The sequence below is a fragment of the Equus quagga genome, chromosome 12 (assembly GCF_021613505.1).
Source record: "Equus quagga isolate Etosha38 chromosome 12, UCLA_HA_Equagga_1.0, whole genome shotgun sequence".
Lineage (NCBI taxonomy): Eukaryota > Metazoa > Chordata > Mammalia > Perissodactyla > Equidae > Equus > Equus quagga.
The window spans coordinates 29,420,217-29,438,833 of NC_060278.1; the positions used below are offsets into that span (position 1 = coordinate 29,420,217).

The 18,617-nt window shown below is 53.3% G+C and overlaps 1 protein-coding gene across 1 annotated transcript in view; it reads right to left on the reverse strand.

The window, feature by feature from the left end:
• Positions 1-834: 834 nt before the first annotated feature.
• The window catches only part of PFKP (phosphofructokinase, platelet), a 59,601-nt gene continuing 41,818 nt past the window's right edge, over positions 835-18,617 (reverse strand). The window contains exons 14-22 of the mRNA XM_046678518.1: positions 18,133-18,203; positions 16,384-16,471; positions 15,243-15,395; positions 8,519-8,683; positions 7,226-7,287; positions 6,759-6,870; positions 5,640-5,739; positions 1,564-1,666; positions 835-1,251 (exon numbers count right to left, since the gene is read on the reverse strand). Of these exons, the coding sequence (XP_046534474.1) occupies positions 1,104-1,251; positions 1,564-1,666; positions 5,640-5,739; positions 6,759-6,870; positions 7,226-7,287; positions 8,519-8,683; positions 15,243-15,395; positions 16,384-16,471; positions 18,133-18,203 (1,002 nt within the window). The 3' untranslated portion in view covers positions 835-1,103. The remainder of the gene's footprint in view (positions 1,252-1,563; positions 1,667-5,639; positions 5,740-6,758; positions 6,871-7,225; positions 7,288-8,518; positions 8,684-15,242; positions 15,396-16,383; positions 16,472-18,132; positions 18,204-18,617) is intronic.

Genomic DNA, 18,617 nt, shown 5'->3' on the forward strand with positions numbered 1-18,617 from the left:
TCCGTCCTGAAGGGCTGTCCCACTGAGCCTCGCTCTCCGCGCTTCAGCCAGAAAGGACTGCCCGGCACCAGCCCTGCCCCAGTTCTGAGACAGCGCTGGATTCACTGGCCCACCTTCTCTCCCCTCACCGCTGCCTGCACGCTGGTACCTTCCCCGGCTCAGACTCTGAGGGTTACACCGTGGGTCCCCCCAGGGGCCTCGACATGCCTGGTGTGGGGGCCCACGGTAGCTGCGCTGTGCAGCAAGGATTGAAGCCAAGTGCGCAAGCTCACCTGTACTCAGGGCCCACGTGCGCGTCCACACCACTGTCCCTCTGGAAGGAACCCGTGAGCTGGTGTCCCCGACCAGGGCCTTCTCCCACACTTGACGTGTCACACGTCTGCTGGGTCACAGCTTTGCCTGTTCCCTCCTTGACGGCTTTGTACTTGCGTGAGGCCTAGTTCACTGATTTCTGGAAAGATAGCTTGCCAGCACCTGCCCGCAGAGCTGCCCAGGGACCCTCTGCAGCTGCCCACAGATCCTGAGGTTTTAAACTCCTCCTTAAAGGCATAAAAGAAGGGGCTGGCCCAGTGGCACTGTGGTTAAGTGCACACGTTCCGCTTTGGCAGCCCAGAGTTCGCCAGTTCAGATCCTGGGTGTGGACATGGCACCACTTGACAAACCATGCTGTGGTAGGCGTCCCACATATAAAGTAGAGGAAGATGGGCACGGATGTTAGCTCAGGGCCAGCCTTCCTCAGCAAAAAGAGGAGGACTGGCAGATGTTAGCTCAGGGCTAATCTTCCTCAATAAAAAAAAAAAATAAATAAAGAATAAAAGAAACTTAGGACCATGGTTGAGGTTTTAGCCAAACGTTTTATTCCACCAGACAGGCACATGTTAAAGCGGGAGACAGCACGAGGTCCAGCCAACAGCTCACGCTGGACCCTCAGGGTCCGACGGGGAGGAAGGTACAAGAAGAGGGTGCCCTGTGACAGGTACTGATATCAACAACACTCGGTCAACAATACTCGCATAAAGTGCTGATAAATAACTTAAACGTTACAAAAACGGGCGGCACACGGAGTCGCAGCGTCACTACCGAGGGCGCAGGCCCGCTGGCGTCTAGATGGCTGCCGGCTCCTCGTGGCCGCGGTGGTGCACGTGCTCCAGCTCTTCCGAGTCGGACACCTCGAAGCTGGCCTTGTACTTGGCCAGGATCTTCATGAGAGGCCGCAGCTTCAGCCACCACTGCTCTTTAGGAATCCTGTGCCTGCGGACAGGAGGAAGCAACGTGAGCGCCACGCCAGGCGCCAGCAGGGCGGCCCCGACCGGAGGGGTCGTGGAGTCACTGAGGAAAGTCTGGTGACAAAGCAGTTCTCGTAGGTCAAATGAAACAGCTCTATTTCTAAAAACTCCACCCTTTTCTAAAGGTCTTGTATTTTCTAACTTGGCTTCCTTAAAATACTTAAAGGAGTGACTTATGACAACGAGTGATTGACAGTAGCTGCTCTGTCATCTGGGACCTGTCATCATTCCTTCTACTGGCACTAGGGTTCCGACTCGCGATGTTTCCTTTACTTACTCGAAGTCCGTTTCCTTCTTGAGCTCTGCCACAGGTCGGAAAACAAGGTTTCTTTTGCTTATTCCCAGCACACAGATGGAATCATCACTTACAAATCTCCTTCCTGTAAAAGACAGAAAAGTGATCTAAGAATGAATAATCCGTCACGTTGACAGGGCAGATAAAACGGCCAATGGAGGAGGGAAAAGGGAGGGAGGAGAGCAGGTTCCCCGGCGGCAGGGGAAGCAGCATCCTGTGGAGAATGAAGAACTGGGACGCCGCAGCCTGGCTGGCCGGGAGCTGGGGATGCTCACGACTCCTGGGAATCGTGACAGCGAGGGCAGAGAACATCTGGGGATCGGTGCCCTTCAGCCCCGGGACCTCACGACGGGCGTCTTCCCGGGGGGCAGGCTGCTTTCTCTCGGGGCATCGCTTAGGCACCCACGAGTCCCCTTCAGGATGAGGGAGGAGAGGCAGCGAAGGGCGCCGGCCTGGGTCGTGACGGGGCCTCCCTCACTGCACTCACAGGGCTGCTGACCACTTCACGGGAGACGCTCAGGGAGCGAGGCCCTGGGGAAGGAGCTTTCCTGCAGTTGCTGGTGAGTAAATCTCTCACTGATACGGGAATAGGAAAATTGGCTTAAATTGCAGACAGACTGCAGTTAAATATTAATAAGAAACGTATGCTCGTGAATGCACATAAGGAGAGGCTGGAAGGTAGTGAGATGAGCATCGTTAGATGAATTGAGAAAAGAAGAAATCCAAAAGACAGAAGAAATATAAAAGCAGAAATTAATGTAGAAAACAAACTTAGAAACAATCAAGCCAAGATCAGTTCTTCAGACTAACATTAGGCTGAAACTATTTACAGCGCCGTTTCTGTAAGTCAGACATTGGAAATAAAGCTAATAAACACACACACAGATCTGATGTGATTGATCGAGAAAACTGAGGGGCAGAAATAAAGACATTAGCACAGATAACCAAGCTCTGGAATGAGTGGGACGAGAAATGCCACACACAGCAAAAAGAAAAGAGGATGTTTTAAAAAATTTTCATGCTGAAGTTTCTGAAAATTTAGATGAATTGAAAATTTCCTAGAAAATATCGCTGACAAAACTGATTGAAGCAGTTCTCTAACATAAAGACAGCCCGCAATCAGCTCTCCCTACAAGGAAGTGGGAGGCTGTGACGAGATGTCACCGGCAGTTTCATCAAACATCCCAAAATCAAAACTAAACTCCCATCATGCACGTTCTTTCCGAGGGGAGCCCCCCGACTTACTCGACAGCTGGAACAAGCCTGGCCCCACGCCCAGGAGGGGCAGGATGAGCCAGCAATGGTGGAGGCAAAAAGCCCACACAGTGAGGCCAAGAACAACGCACAGGGCCTGGGGGCGAGGATGGGGGGGGCGTGCTCCAGCAGGGCAGGTGGGCTTCACACGAGGAGTCAGTTAAAGGAACTTCAATGACTGTCTGACTTGATGTAAGAAATGTGTAGCATCCTTTCACGTTTGAAAAAGGACCTAATGAACAAAGTACCAGGTACCTACCAGAGTATCAGTGTGTCTATCAAAGACCCACCGCAAATACGAAGTTGCAGGCAGACAGACTTGCATTACATATGAATAAGAACTCTTCGTCCTGAAGCATTGAAAACATCCTCTCCTCCCATTAAGGTTGAGCCCAAGCCAGGAGTCCTGCTGTCACTGCCCTTGTCAGGACTGCTCTGGAGTCATACACACCCACAAAGTTAGCAAGGGAAAAATGGAAGGTCGTATACAGACAGCGATAAGAACATGGATGTAAAGAGCCAAACAAAACGAATCTACAAATACTAGAATGAGACTGCCTGTACAAAGTTGCTGACTGCAAAACCAGTTATAGAAATTGTTTCTATACATAGACCAGCAATAAGAAAAAAGCTTAATACCATTTACAGCAATATATTTTCTTAAAAATCAAGTCAGGAATAACGTTCCATAAAAGATATGCATGATCTTTAGGCAAAACAATGCTTTAATAAGAGAGAAAGAAAGGTCTAAATAGATGGAGATACAATGTCCATGACTTAGAAATTCAGTATTTTAAAAACATCAGTTCTTCCTGCAAATGATTTAGTGGTTAAATGTAATTCCCCCAGAAAGTCCAACAGAATTTTTGGTGGACCTTGACAATGATTCTGTCGTCTCCCTGACAGCACATGCGGCCAAGAACAGGCCAAACTGGAAGGCAGCCCAGGTGGAGTGACTTGCCCGCCAGACGCCAGGAATTGTTTATGGAGCTGGAATACTGGCAAGGATCGATCACTGAATGCCAAAAATGAACCAAATAGCCCAGAAATGGTCCCATAAGTTTATAGATGGTCTATGAAGGAGACCAGACTGCAGAGGGGAGGGAAGAATGGATTTTTCAATAAATGACACCCAAATAATTGATTATCCACATGGGAGAAAATGGAATAGGCCTTAAATTTCATATCAAGTCAAGTGGATTAAAGAACTAAATGGGTAAAAGGAGAATGTTTTCATAAGACAGAAAGCTCAAACCATAACGGAAAAAGTTAGTAAACTGGCTACATTAAAATTAAGAGCACTTCAGGGGCCAGCCCGGTGGCGTAGTGGTTAAGTTTGCATGCTCTGCTTCAGTGGCCCAGGGATCGTGGGTTCAGGTCTTGGGCATAAACCTACAGACCACTCATCAAGCCATGTTGAGATGGCATCCCACATACAAAATAGAGGAAGACTGGCAACAGATGTTAGCTCAGAGCCAATCTTCCTAACCAAAAAAAAAAAGCACTTCATTAAAAGATAACTTGCAGAAAACATCATGTATGTCACAAATGGAAGATGGGATACATGCAACATTGTGACTGGCAGAATATAAAATAGAAAATATTCCTATAAAGTAATAACCAAAATATGTTTAAATCTATAAAATGATATAAACCAAAAAACTACATAATTAGAAAGATACATAACCAGCCAACAGAAAGATGGGTAAGATACTTGCAGAGTTCAGAGAAGAAACAAGAGCGTTGAGGAAGCGTGAAGGAGCTGGCGTGGCCCTCTCCACTGAGCAAGTTTAGCCTCTTAAAGCCGCATGAGATGCCTCACGCCCAGCCAACAGCAACAGTTCAAAGTGTCACCCAGACGGGAGTCAGGAGCCCGCACACTCTGCGCTGAGCGTGTGGTTGGGGGGCCAGTTGGATGGGGCGGCGCATTCGCCATGACCCAGCATCCTGCTCCCCGGTCAAGGCACTGGAGCATCGCGCATGTCAACAAGACCCGGGACACCAGGTGTCGGGTCAGCAGAGCGGCAGGGTTGGCCGGCTCCAGCGACGGGACGTCGAATCATGGACGCACATCAGATGGTGGCTCTCAAAAACCCAACGCCCCGTCAAAGAAGCAGGTCACAGGGAAATGCACACTGCGGGCTTCCGTTCACACAGACTACAGAAGAAGCTACCGAGCCCTTGAAGGTTCAACCCGGTGGTAAGACTGAAGGAAGTGAGGGAATGAGTAGCACAAAATTGTGAGGTTCCTTCTGGTGGGGAGGGAGCAAAGTGTGATGCAGGAAGGACAGACCAGGTGTTACAGGAGGACATAATCTGGATCCCTCCCCATCCCAAGGGTCAAGGGATCCTTGATCTGTGCTCTGAAAAGAGAAGTGGTGAGTGAATCAATGAGTGAGCCTTAAGTATCTTAAGTAAAAGCAAGTCCAGAGGATTCCCTGTGGCAAAGAAAGAAAACCAGAAGAAGAATCACAGCTCCAGGTCTTGCTGATGGAGCCCCGTCTGTGTGCAGCCATTGCCTGGCTATTAGAAGAACCAAGTCACTAGTCCCTGGAATGCCCTCCCTCGCTAATAGGCAGGAATAAAGCACCTCGTTACAGTAATTACACTTACACCTAATTATAACCCTGAGGGTCATAAACAGTGACCGCAGAGTCTAGCAGAACCATCTTGTCACGTGCAGCTCAAGGCTCCATTTCGGCAAAGGAGAAACAAGCGCCCACTTGCCAGAGCACAGACTTCCTCCCGGAGCCCAGCCCCGTCTCAGCACCGCCCCCGCCCCCACCACCACAATCACTGGGTACCTTTGCCCTGAGACTCCTTCAGCTTCGTGGTGATCCATTGCATGGCTCTAACAGACATTTTGGTTCCAAAGTTTCTGTCGAAGGGAGAAGGCGCTCCCCCCTGTCGGTGGTCAGAGTGACAGGAGATGTTAGTTACATAACCGTCCCTTCCTGGCTGTTTACTTTTAAAAATGAAATAGAAAATAAAATTACTGTTCTTTAACAAAATTCACATCATATTTTTAAGAGACTCAAATTCGTTATGGATTTTGGTTTTTGGTTTTTTTTTTTTTGCATATTTCTATCTCCTTGTGTATAGTTGGGACCAAAACCAACCCCGTAATCCTGTGCTGGATCAGCCTGTCGGCGAGCACAGGGCCTGCCCCATAACACTAGGATGCTGGTCAACAGGACAGGTCGACTAGCAGCTTCACTACTTTAGAATCTTCTATCAGGATTTCTTAACCTTATTTTGGGGTGGGGAGGGGGCACGGTTTCCTCGAAGCATCTGATCAACGCTGTGGGCTCGCTGTCACAAAAGACACACCTGCCTAGCCTTCCATCATCTAATTTCAGGGGTTCATGGACCCTTTGAAATGGATTTTAACAAGCCCTAGGTGGTTCCCGAAGATGCACAGAGTGGGAGGTAGTGACAGCAAGAGGAGGCACGTAACCAGGAGACCGGGGCTGGGCTCCATGCCCACCTCCAGCTCCGCCATCTGGGGCACGCTTATTGGTCACAGAGCAACCCCGAGATTCCTGCCAAAACATTCCGATTTCGTGAAAATCTCACATAGCATCGTCTATTTCAATTTAAATGCTTAAGCCACAATATTGAGTGAAGTATTTAATGTGAATAAGTTTTTCCAATTAACTGCTGTCACTATTTATACGAAAGTTGAGAGTTTTCCTAAAAATGCCCATCCACCCAAATATCACAGAAAACAGAAAGGATCCCTGAGCTGGTGATATTCAGGGTGACTTTTAAACGGAACCATAACCTAATTGAGATGTTTTTAATCACTTTGGAATTTACTTATGAATACACATTTTTTCCCCCAAAATAATAGCTAATTAAGATATCCATCTAAAAACAGGCCACTAGCAAGGGCTCCTGTGCCGTGTGGCGGCGCCGCCCACCTGCTGCATGTGGCCCAGCACGTTCTTCCTGCAGTCGAACACGCCTTTGCCCTCTTCCGAGTAGAGCTGGTAGATGAAGTCGGTGGTGTAGTTCTCGCTGCAGCTCTCGTTCCTGCAACGAGCGAGCGCGCGGCTGAGTCGAGGGGGGCGGCAGCCGCAGACGGGATGCCCCAAGCGCCCGCCACGCTGGCCCATCAGCCCTTCCCCCCCCCTCACCCCACACATCTCCTTCTTTCTTTATAAAGGTCAGGGGCGTCATGAAAGAAATGACGTGGAGATAGCTTAAAAAAATAAAAAGCAAAAACAGATGTTACAAAATGACTCCTTAAGTGCTAACACAAGGCACAACTCCTCTAGGTCCTTCCCTCCGCGTTTGGAGGGAGACTCCGCGGTAGAGACGACGGCCCAGTGGGCTTGGGTCAGGGGTGGGCTCTTTCTCACATGAAGGAAGACAGGCGTGCCGTTACCTGAGCACCAGTCCCCTCTGGATGGTGGTCTTCATCTTCTCCGTCAGGTGCTCCACGTTGGCCTGGAAGAGAGTGTCAGTCAGTCAGTCCGACAGTAAACTTCTATTAAGCGCCTACTGTGTGTGGGTACCTCGTGATCTGGGTGCCTAATGGAGCAGCAGCGAGGGCGTCAGACAGGGCAGCTGCCCCCAGGGTTTATGGCTCAGCAGGAGAGGGTGGCAAAGACTACATCAAGTTGACACAAATGTGACAGTAAGGAGAGCAGAACACGGTCACACAGGACGCATGTGGAGGGGCGCAGCTCCCCGACTGGACGTCTCAGTCGGTCCGTGGGACTCGCAGCTTCCAGGAGAGACATTTTCCAAAACAAGATTACGTTTACCTGCATTCTTTCTATCTTAGTTGTGTCTGACTTGCTAACGTCTGTCCTGGACGGGCTTTGAGGATACATGTCTGGAGGCCTAGCTGCCCGCCCCGACCCCAAGCCCCCAGCTGCCGGGTCTCGGGGACGCCCCAGCCTCCCTTCCGCCACAGAGGGGGCTGAGCCACCGACCAGCGCCGCGGGCACCCCGCTAGCCCTCCGTCCAACAGCTGTGGCGAGAGACCCCAGTTGCTACAGAAGAGGCACCTGCGACCTTCAGACATAAAAGCAGCCCACAGGGACAGCGAGCCTAACGCAGCCGTGGACGCGCAGCTGCTGACATGGCCTGTGGTTCCTCGAGTCTTGTTCTCCAGTCAGCAACGCCCACAACACTGCCTGAGTGAAACCCACTCTGCTGTGTCCCCCCGGGGCCTAGCCACCTCCCGGGGCGCCGCGCATCCCCTCGTTAATCCAGCGTTTCCAACAAAGGCTGCTCCCGGGAGGCTCAGAGCCCAGGAGGATGTGCACCAGCGTGCAAACTCCCTGCGCTCAGCCCCACAGGACAGCGCCAGGCCCAAGAGAGGCCGTGTGTTCGTCCCCATCAGCTGCCCACAAGGCACGAGACGTCCTCGTTAGACGGTTTACGACCCACCTATGGAAAACGGTGACCTAACAGGAGGCGAAATCGTGTAACAGACAAAACTCTAACGCATTTGGGCGACACGAGCAGAAGGTGCCCTGAGACCTGGGTGCTGGCACTGTCATGCGGGTCAGAGACCTGACACTGGGGCCAGCGCACCCACCACGGCCCGGGTTCAGTGAGCCGATGGTTAGTGCCCTCGCCATCCCCCCACACGAACGCCCCTCCGTGTGACGGGGCGGCAGCAGTGCGCGCATTCCGAGTGCCCAGAGGCCTGGTGGTGCCCACGTACCTGCAGGTCTCGGATGTCAAAGGGCTCCTCAAAAATGTAGGCGGCGTCGGCTCCTGCAGCAAGCCCCCCCATGTTGGCCAGGTAGCCGCAATAGCCTCCCATGGTCTCGATGATGAACACACGGCGCTTGGTCCCGCTGGCCGACTGTTTGATGCGGTCACATGTCTGGGCACAGAGAAGGACACAAGTCACTCCAGCGCAGGCCCAGCCGGCATGGAGATGGGCAGCACTGAGGGCCCGATGGGTCCTGAGCAGGCAGACACGGGCTTCCAGCCCAGATGCCGGCCCTGTGGGCCTGGGCAGTGCAGTCACAGGCCCCAATGCGAGGGCAGGCCTGTCACACCCTTGGCCAGCACCCTGGGTGGGTGGGAGGCGCCTGCAGACCCGCTCACTCCACCAGCACCTCTCCTGGGGGACAGACAGTGGCTCCTGGACACAGGCCCCAGAAGCTGTCCAGACACAGACAGCAGGTCTCCCAGGGAAACGTCTGCCCTCGGCCCTCCTGGAGGACACTAGCTCAGGGGCCAAAACAACAGAGAAAACTGCCCGCCCCTCCCCCCGCAGCTCTTCCACGCCACCATCCTCCCTCTCAGACAACACCAGCCTCTGACCAGGCTCTGTCTCTAAGACACTCTGATCCAGCTGTCATCTCGCTCAGACCTTCAGTAACACCAAAGCCTCACATGGACTCCCTGGTTCCCGGCACCAGCGCCCGCTCCCCCTCCAGCCATGTCCAGTTCCCGGATGGGCTATCCCCCAGGCCTCCCCAGGGCCTCACACGTCCGTTGCAGGCTAGAGAGTGGCCCCCAAAGATACCCAGGTCCGAATCCCAGGAAGCCAGGAATGTTCCCCTATAAGGTAATTAAGTCCAGGATGCTGAGGTGGGGAGATGATCCTGGGTTATCCAGTGGTGCTTAAACGTAATCAGCGGAGTGGAAGGGACAGGGCTGGGCACACGGGCGGCATGCCAGGCCCCCCAGGGCTGCAGCGACGGGCATCCTTTTCCACTAAGTGGAGAACTAGTGTCACCAGTTCAGAGGATGGCATCCTCATCACTTCATGGCAGAAGAACGTTGCTGGCAAAGATGCTCTCCTGCACAGCTGAGTGGGACAAGTGCATCTCTGCGCACTGGCCCGAGTGACAAAGATGAAGAAACCCGAGTGAATGTGACGGTGGAGCCGAGGCCCCATCATCCGTAAGCCACCAAAGGTCACAACAATGGGAGCTGTCAGCACGGCCGCCTCTGCTCGGGGCTCAAATATACCACTCCTAAATTCTCTCTCTGCATCCCCCAGGCTGTGTGTGAAGGCTTGACCCCGTCTCCTAAACCCAGCAAATCATCGCAGCCTCATCTCGTTCGTTACTAAAGGCAGAACTGACAAGTGAGAGCCACAGCACCGGGTGCGACCCTGTCCCCAGTTCTCTGACTGTAGGGTGAGAGGAAGGAGCAGAGGAGAGCTGAGACGCTGCCTGGCTGGACCGGCCCCGCCCAGCCACGTCCACTGGGCCAGTGTCCCCAGCGGCAGACAGACGATTCTCTGAGAAAAATCTCTGGGAATCGTCCCCTGGAGGAAAGCCGTCAAGTTACAGTTCCAATACTCCTAACATTTTGCCGCACTGCTGCTTTAAAAATATAAGTCGAACGTGAAAAGAGGAGGTGGAGCTTGGAATACTGTTAAGATAGGAAAAAACCCATGGACTTGGATGTGAGGCCACGGTCTTGCCTGTCAGTCTGTCTCCCATGACCGAGATATTCCCCAGAGGCTGGGTGTCTGCTAAACTTGAGTGGCCAGACCAGGCAGGGGCTGGCGAGGGCTGGAGGGATCCCACCCGCAAAGTGCAGACTGCTGGAAGCCGGGGTAATATGCCAGATGCAGGGTCGAGGGGCAAAGCGAGCGTGAGCATCTGAGAGATGCTGGCTGCACACGGCCGAGGTGTGAAGAGAGATGCAGGACCCGCACAGCACTGAGTAGCCAGTGGCTACTTTATGGCTCTGTCTACGGCCATCTTAGGTGCAGAGAAACAGACTCCAAGAGGCCAAGGGCTGGGCCCATGGGAGCTTCCAACCTGGGAATGAGCCCCTCGGAGGCCATCACCCTCTAAACAGGTAGGACAAGCCCATCCCTCGAGAGCAAATTGAGTGAGAAAACGGGCAAGACGCTCCAGAGGGACCCATGGTCTCAGAGTCAGGCTATGATGCGACAGAATCGGGACGGCAGCCTGGCAGAAGCCTTCCCCTCCTCTGCCTGCATCGCAGTCAGCTGGGAAAGGAGTCGGACGGACACTCCGTCCCCCAGGGTGCTCCCAGGGTCGGGGCCAAGCTGGGCGGAGGAACCTCTCCGACAGGGAGAGCTCACACTGCACACAGCCTGGGGGACAGCGCACCTCAGCTCCCGACGCACCTCCGCTTCACAGGAAGCACATGCCCCAGGCCTGGACGGGCTGCGCTCCCCTGGAACTGTCACACACACCCGCCACCTGACCCCATCTGCACGCCCTCCTGACTGCTGTCTCCTCTGATGGACCACACACGTGGCCACCCACACACCTGGCTATGCACACACCTGGCCATGTACACATGTGGCCATGCACACACCTGGCTATGCACACACCTGGCCCTGCACACACGTGGCCATGTACACGCCTAGCTATTCACACACCTGGCTGTGCACACATGTGGCTATGCACACACCTGGCCATGCACACACCTGGCTATTCATATACCTGGCCATTAGTACACATGGCTATGCACACACATGGCCATGCACACATCTGGCTATGCACATATACGTGCACATGCACACATGTGGCCATGCACACATGTGGCCATGCAGACATCTGGCTGTGCACCTTGGGCACCGGCGGCCAGCCTCAGCAGACACAACCCCTCAGAGTGCCTGGGAGGTATCACGGCTTCTTGCACAGGGGGTATAGAAACAGACGCGGCACCCAGGGCGCTGAGGGAACCTCTCTCCCTGTCAGTGGATACAGACAGCCTCACCCTCAGATGAAGCAGCTAGGAAAACTCTCCCGGGGTGGGACGTGTGATATAAACTCCCGCTAACTGGAAAAAAGAGTGGTACCAGACTGGCCTGCTCATTCTGGAGGACCAGATGGTTTCCCTTCAGTCTCTGTTTAGGGGAAAGAGAAAGACCACGCGTGTTCAGCATGACCGGCGGTCCTCTCAGGGCAGAAGAGACAGAAACGAGGAGATGGGGCTCTCACCTCCACGATTGCGTTCATGCCCGTGTCAGAACCCAGGCTGCACTCCGTGCCCGGGACATTGTTGCTAATGGTGGCAGGCAGGACGCAAACGGGGATGCAAAACTCCTCATGGTTGCTGCGTGCATCTGCCATGGCGAGCGCGCTCTCGAAAGCCTGCAGCAGCGGCGTTGGGGGTGGTTAGCCGACCCCGCCGCGGGGGCCTGATCAGCTCCATCCGTGCGGGTCAGGCGGAGGGGGCTCCCGGTTGGCACTGAGTCAGGGCAGGACACCTGACAGTGCGCGGGCATGGGGTGCGGGCCTCCCAGGGGCCCCCCGCCGGGCATGGGTGGGACGTAAGCAGGTGCACAGCAAAGCAGGGCCAGAGGCCGCATCAGGGTTAGTATGGACGCACAGCGGTCCTTTCCTGCCATCTCAGACGTGAGGGAGGCAAATTAGGTGGGAAGACCCCTCCTCGGTAACTTTCAGCAGTACGCCAAGCTGGGGCCCCACCCACTAGGCTTCATCAATGACCTGCGTCAGTGATGGGAGATGTGCAGCCCGGGGACTGGATCGCCTCTCTACTCTCAGTCAGGAGGACCAGCCTGGCCAGGCCCTTAGCGATGCTTACACAAGGCAGCACGGAGGAGCTGTGCCCCAAACGTGCTCTGGACCCACAAAGAGAAATTGGCTCCGATGTGAAGAAAGGAGCGTTATTAAGCATAGGGGCAGAGTTTGGATTCTCTACCCCTAAGTGTTAATCAGAACAGGTCATTAGCAGACACAGGTACACCCATCCACCATCCCCGGATCCACCAAGCTCCAAAAAGCCAGGCTTCTGGTGGCACATTTGTGCAAACAGACCCACGTCTGCTCTTTATTCATCCCACCTACGTGCCCAGGGTGCGTCCTGCCACAAGAATGTGCACGACTGAAGGTAGGTGGGCCCCACGCCTCCCCGAGCATGTGTGCTCTGTTGCCCCTGACCTAGGGGCCTGCGGCCCGAGATGCGTGGATGGGTGACCTGCCGTGGTTAGTCTAGGGAGCCACCAGGAGGAAGGTGAGGTGGTCACTCAGCTGCCTCCTGGTCCTTCGGCTATCACCCTCTGCACCCCAGCCAGCCCCTCTCCATCTCTGCATGGACCCTGCCTTTGGGGCCTCCGATCACTTTGGGATCTTAAATCACTGCCATCTGTTTCAAGGGATGTGGGCAGCACCCTGTGGGGGCTGTCCTGACACCATGGGGGACCTGCAGCATCCGGGCCTCCACTCACCAGATGCCAAGGCACCCCCTGCCCAGTTCCGATGACCAAGTGTCCTTAGACATTGCAGATGTCCCCTGGGGGACCAAATCGCTGCCAGGTGAGAGCCACCCAACTCCGAACAGAAGGAACGGTTGGTACCGAGACGCCCGCAGGTGGTACCCCGAATGCTCTTCCTATACTGACAGCCTCTGGACGTGAGACTGTGGCCTGCAGGTGGCCTGAGCTGCTGAATGAGGCGCATGAACCGATGCTACACCTGCTCTGGTCTGCAGCCCTGAGGGCTCCCTGGACCCCGGAACAGACAGGAGGGACACAGAGCACCAGGTCCCATCGGCTCAGCTCCCACCCAGCATGGTTTCTGCCTGCACCCCTTGTCCCTTACGTGGCCAGCTCAGACGAGTTCCACCCCAGATGCAAACTTTCTAACAAAGATTCAACTTCATCTCGGCTTTAACCAACAGAACTCTGGAAGGAACCGACTTCAACATGCCCTGCCCAAGCTCGGGTCCCCACAGCTGCAGGACAGCCAGAGAAGACCCAGGAGCAGCCGTGGCAGCTCACACTCAGTCATCCTGACCGCCCAGTGCACCGCTGGTCACTAACCAGACCCACCACAGCCCCGGGACCGCCTGCCCGCTGACAGCCTCAGGGCACTCCTGTCCGCGTACCCCGGGCGGGCGGGCCTGGCGCTGTCGCAGGCGGGGACCTTCTTGCTTTGTAACCTGGCTTTGAGAAACCCCAAGGAATAGAAAACCCAAGTTCAAAGATCATATAGTAAATCTCAAAGTCCCTCTAAGGGGAGCAGGATGAGTAATGTGGAGTGTGCCCTAGATATTTTGGTTTCCAAGTTTTCAACATCACGCGTTTTCAATCTTTATAATCTGGAAAAAAAAAATTCTTGGTAGCAGAGGAGCCTGGAATTATAAAGTGGGAGAATCTTGTCTTCATGCCTATAAGTGCATGACGCATATCACAAGGAGGGAAACAGCAGCCTGGGCCAGGACCCACAAATGACAACCTTCAAGGTACCCCGCCCCCCCCAGCCCCGAGAGGGAATCTAATTAGGTAACAATTAGGCAAAACGAACTTCCAGTCGCTTCTACTGCAAGCTGAGCAGAAGCAGATTCAAAACCCAGCTACAGCAGGGAAAAGAGCAGTAAAAAAGAAAGATGATAAAATTTATTCTGCGACAGACAGCGACCTTTCAATTCACAGCTCGATCAGGATCGGTTAGGCCAACAGCAGCGAGAGCCGGAAGCACAGGTGCCCGGGCAGCGGCCCAGCAAGGCTAGTGACCACACAAGGACAAGGACGTTCCAGCGGGGACACACGCGGCCCTGGGCAGGGCTTTTTAGCAAAGAAACCTCGGAAAGTTTAAGCAGCTCACAAAAGCAAGAAACAAGTGCAAAGCATCACTTACCATTTGAACTTTATTTTAAAAGCGTTTCTTTTATTTACCAGCGCTAGAAACAGACGTGATGCCATGGGCTATGGAAAAAAATCTGAAGGAAACATTCACGAGACCTAGGTCTCTCGAGGAAAAAAAAAACTTGAGAATTTACCGAAAAATTTTAGACACCAAATTTTAAAAAAACAAAAGAATTGTGTTCTGCTGCTGATCTTCAAACTCATATGCGATTTCCCAGGCATGATTTACAAATACAATAATAAGGATGTATTTCTGTTTTGTTATTGGCTCTTGGCAAAAAAACCTAAAATAGCATCCTCACCATTTTAGGTGTAGTTAGCATCCCCAGTCTACAAAGGGGAGGAGGATGCTCCTGGCCGTGGCCATGTGTGATGAATGCTAATGGCGGATTCAGGTCCACGAATAAAACCACAAAATATTTAGTTCAGGTTCTACCATCAAACACCAAAGCAGGGCCGTCAGACCCAGGATTTATCACAGTAAGGTGTTCTAGGCTTCAAGTCAATTTGGCTCAGCCAAAAAAATAATAATTTTAACAGTTATCCAAATCACAAAACTGTGATCGATCCACATGGACCTGAGCCACAGATGCTGTTCCCCAACGGGCCTGGGCAGCGAGATGGCGTCCTGGCCGCAGCACAAGACAAGAGCAGCAAAAATCCCTGGGAGCCAGATCAGGGGTTGTTGGCAGGCTTTCTCATATACTTTTTTGAAGACAGACAGACCCCGGGCCTCGCTCAGGTCTCTAGCACGCTGGTAGATAAAAGCGGGCCAGCGCCCTCTGGGTTAGCATCCGCGGCACCTGCTTTGCTGGCCACACGGACTTACGTCGGTGATAGTGTTCAGGGCGGTGTCTGCACCGATGCTGAAATCGGAGCCAGGCACGTTGTTGGAGACGGTGGCGGGGACCATGACCATAGGGACACAGAACTCTTCGTGCTTCTCCCGGGCAGCTGACAGTTCCAGCAGTCCCAAGTAGGCCTGCCAGACAAGTGTGTGCAGTTGTGGGGGAGGAAGCGGGGAGCAGAGGGGCATCAAGGGGCTGCTAAAAACCAACATGGAAACGCGTTAGCATCACAGACAGGCACCAGTAAGTCTCTGAGCACAACGGACACCACGGGACATCGTCCTAGAGAAACAAGGCTAACTCTTATTGGCAAGAGTGATTCTTTGGGCTTCTTACATTTTCTTTAAAGTAAACTGAAAGATCATCATGGGACTGATCTTGGTTGAATTGAAAAAATTAAGGTCTACAGTCTAATATGTAATCAAAAAAATAGGGGCCGGCCTGGTGGCCAAGTGGGTTAAGTTCACACGCTCTACTTCGGCAGCCTGGGGTTCACTGGTTTGGATCCTGGGCGTGGACCTGCACATCGCCCATCAAGCCATGTTGTGGTGGTGTCCCACATAGAAGAGCTAGAATGACCTACAACTAGTTATAGGATATACAACTACATGTGTGGGCTTCGGGGAGAAAAAAATTTTTAAAAAAGAGGAAGGTTAGTAACAGATGTTAGCTCAGGGTCAATCTTCCTCACCAAAAAAGAAAGAGTACCTTAAAAAAAAGAAAAGAAGAAAAAATATATAAAAAACAAAAATTAAAAAGACATTAATCTGGCCATCTAACTACCTTCCTCTCTGAAGAGCCAGTGGCTTCAAATTCAAAAGAGAGCATTTCCATAGGCTTGAAATACATGAGAACTCACTGAGCCGATGAACCCCAGGCAAGCAGGCAAGTTTTGCTTCCCGAGGAGGTCACTCTATTGGCGCCAGGTGAGGGTCGCACCACAGCTCACCACCTGCTCTGCTCGGCATTGTAACTGTCCAGTGGCAGGTGGGCCTGGGGTCCGAGGACCCCAGTTCATGAGTGGCAGACGGCACTACGGGCGGTGGGAGCCAGCAGGGGGCCATCTCTCAAACCCGCAGCACAAAGGAGCCAGCAGGGGAAGGGACACGACCACCCACGTACCTCAAACCCACCAATGATCAACAACGCATTGATGCTGTGGGTGCGCATCTGCCCGGCAATCTCCGTCAAGTACTTCCCAGGGAGGGTGCTGCAAGAAGTTCAACCGAGACACACAGTCAGACAGACTCCACACGGTGGACAGCAGCCCCGCCCCCAGCCCACCTCCCTGCCTTCCGTGGCTGAGCCCCGTGGCCCCGAGAAGATCTGCGCCCTCCTCCTCGGGGTTGGCAGACGGCAGGCAGGGCTGGGGAACCACACAGGGCGGGAGCAACCAGGAATCAAATCTCAAGAAAGCATCTTTTCAAAGGAAAATGGGATGAGACTTTTCAGCTGTCCAACAGCTCGACCTCAAAGCATCCCGCTTTCTCCTTAGAACAGGGATGAAGCACAGTGGCTTCCAATACTCACAAGGGCTGTCTGAATGGAAACTCCAGTCTCACATCACACACACAGACCTTATCCAGTCTAAGCCCCTTTAAAGTCACGTCCACTCATCCTTGCTCTCCTCCCCTTCTATCACCGGTTTCAAACAACATGGCCAACAGGTGGAACCAGACACGTGGTAACTGGCCGTGCCCCCACCCAAGGGCCCGCCCGACACCCACCCCGACCTTTCTGTCATGCTGACTGGAGAAAATAAGGGGCTTATATTTTTGGTAGATTTCAAAAGTTGTAGGGCAAAAACATCAGGCCTGGGTAATCAGGGCACACAAGCTGACATGACGTCAACTATAGGGTCCCTCCCAGCATCCAGCATCGTCATAAGGTGCTGACAACTCGCCCTCCAGGCCCCCCCAGAGCAACGCCCAGGTCAGGTCCTAAAGCCGACTCTGCCTGGGTGTCCGGGACACTCGGGAGGGGCCCAGGAGGCTCACAGGGAGCCCCCTGCTTCTGCAAGGAGCTCTGAGCCCAGAAGACCAACAGCCAAGTACTTGGAGGGACCGGATGGCAAGCAGCTTCGGAGGAGAAGCCGCGCTCTGTGGAGTGTGGCCAGCAGCTGGGCCATAGGGGCCTGGCTGCAAAGCAGAACGGAGGGTGGGGCAGGTTCCGTGGGACAATGAGCTAACCGTTGCATGGAATCCAATGTTTATCAGACTCCCATACGGAGCGATCTCCTTCGGTGCTAAAACGTGATGTGTCGTAATGACTGATACTAATACTTGCACCCCTGCGACCAGAGATGGAAAGACCTCAGGCTGTAGGAAATCACAGCACCTCTGAAATTATCCTGTCCCGGCCAGGCTGGAAAATGGACACTCACTGTGGTTCAGAAGCCCACGTTTTCACACTGGAATCACTCAGGTTGTTTCTCCACTGTGGGAATCTGTGCCCCCGGCACTGGGGAGGTCTGTCATCCCCACAGACACAGAGCCACTATCAGTGACACACTAATTCTGGTTTACGTAGGACTCCTGGTCATACAGCTCAGTGACATCTGTGGTCTTTACCACCTCACGAGATCCAGGACTGTCGCCCACTGTTGGGCTTTTCAAATCAATGGAAGTGAGGAGTCTTGGAGGAACAGCTCCCACGTTCCCCGCCTCATCTCTTTTCGAGGGCACATCTCATCCGTCCCAAAACCTAACCCAGGCCCCTCCTGGAGCGGGGCCAGGATGTGAACCAGCACCAGCATCCTTGGGGACCCTTTATAGGAAATCAAAAGCAGGAGCCTCTGCGCCAGCTACTCTGTTCTAGAACGTGGCCTTCTCTTCTTCCTCAGAGCAGGTCAGAATCAAGAGGGGAGATTACCGTTTTGTTCCAAGAATGGAGCCTCCTTGGCCGGTCCAACCTCCGACATCTCCCCAGCCGATTTCTTTGATCTGATGAGTAAACAGAATGAAACGGCCCAGTGAAAAAGACGAGAGAATCAGAAAGCTTTACGAGCTGCTCGGATGGCTGCCCCTCGACAGGCTGCGCGGCTGCGAGGACTTGTGAAACCTTAGGAAACGCTGTCTCACGAGGCTGAGTGAGTCAAGCCCTGAACAGGATTCTAAGAACAATTCATCGGGAACAGCAGCGGGCTCCAGGCCCTGCCCGGGGCGAGACCTTCTCATCCTATGCCCCGGTCGTGTGGACCAGACGGATAATTCAGTTGGCCAAATTCTACCATTGGGAAATAGAAGGATAATTAACATTATTAGTAATTAATATCAGCATTTTTAGTTGATATAAGATTAAAAGAACACTTCTTTTCTTAAAAACTGAAAATGATCTAAAAACATGGCTAAATGCCC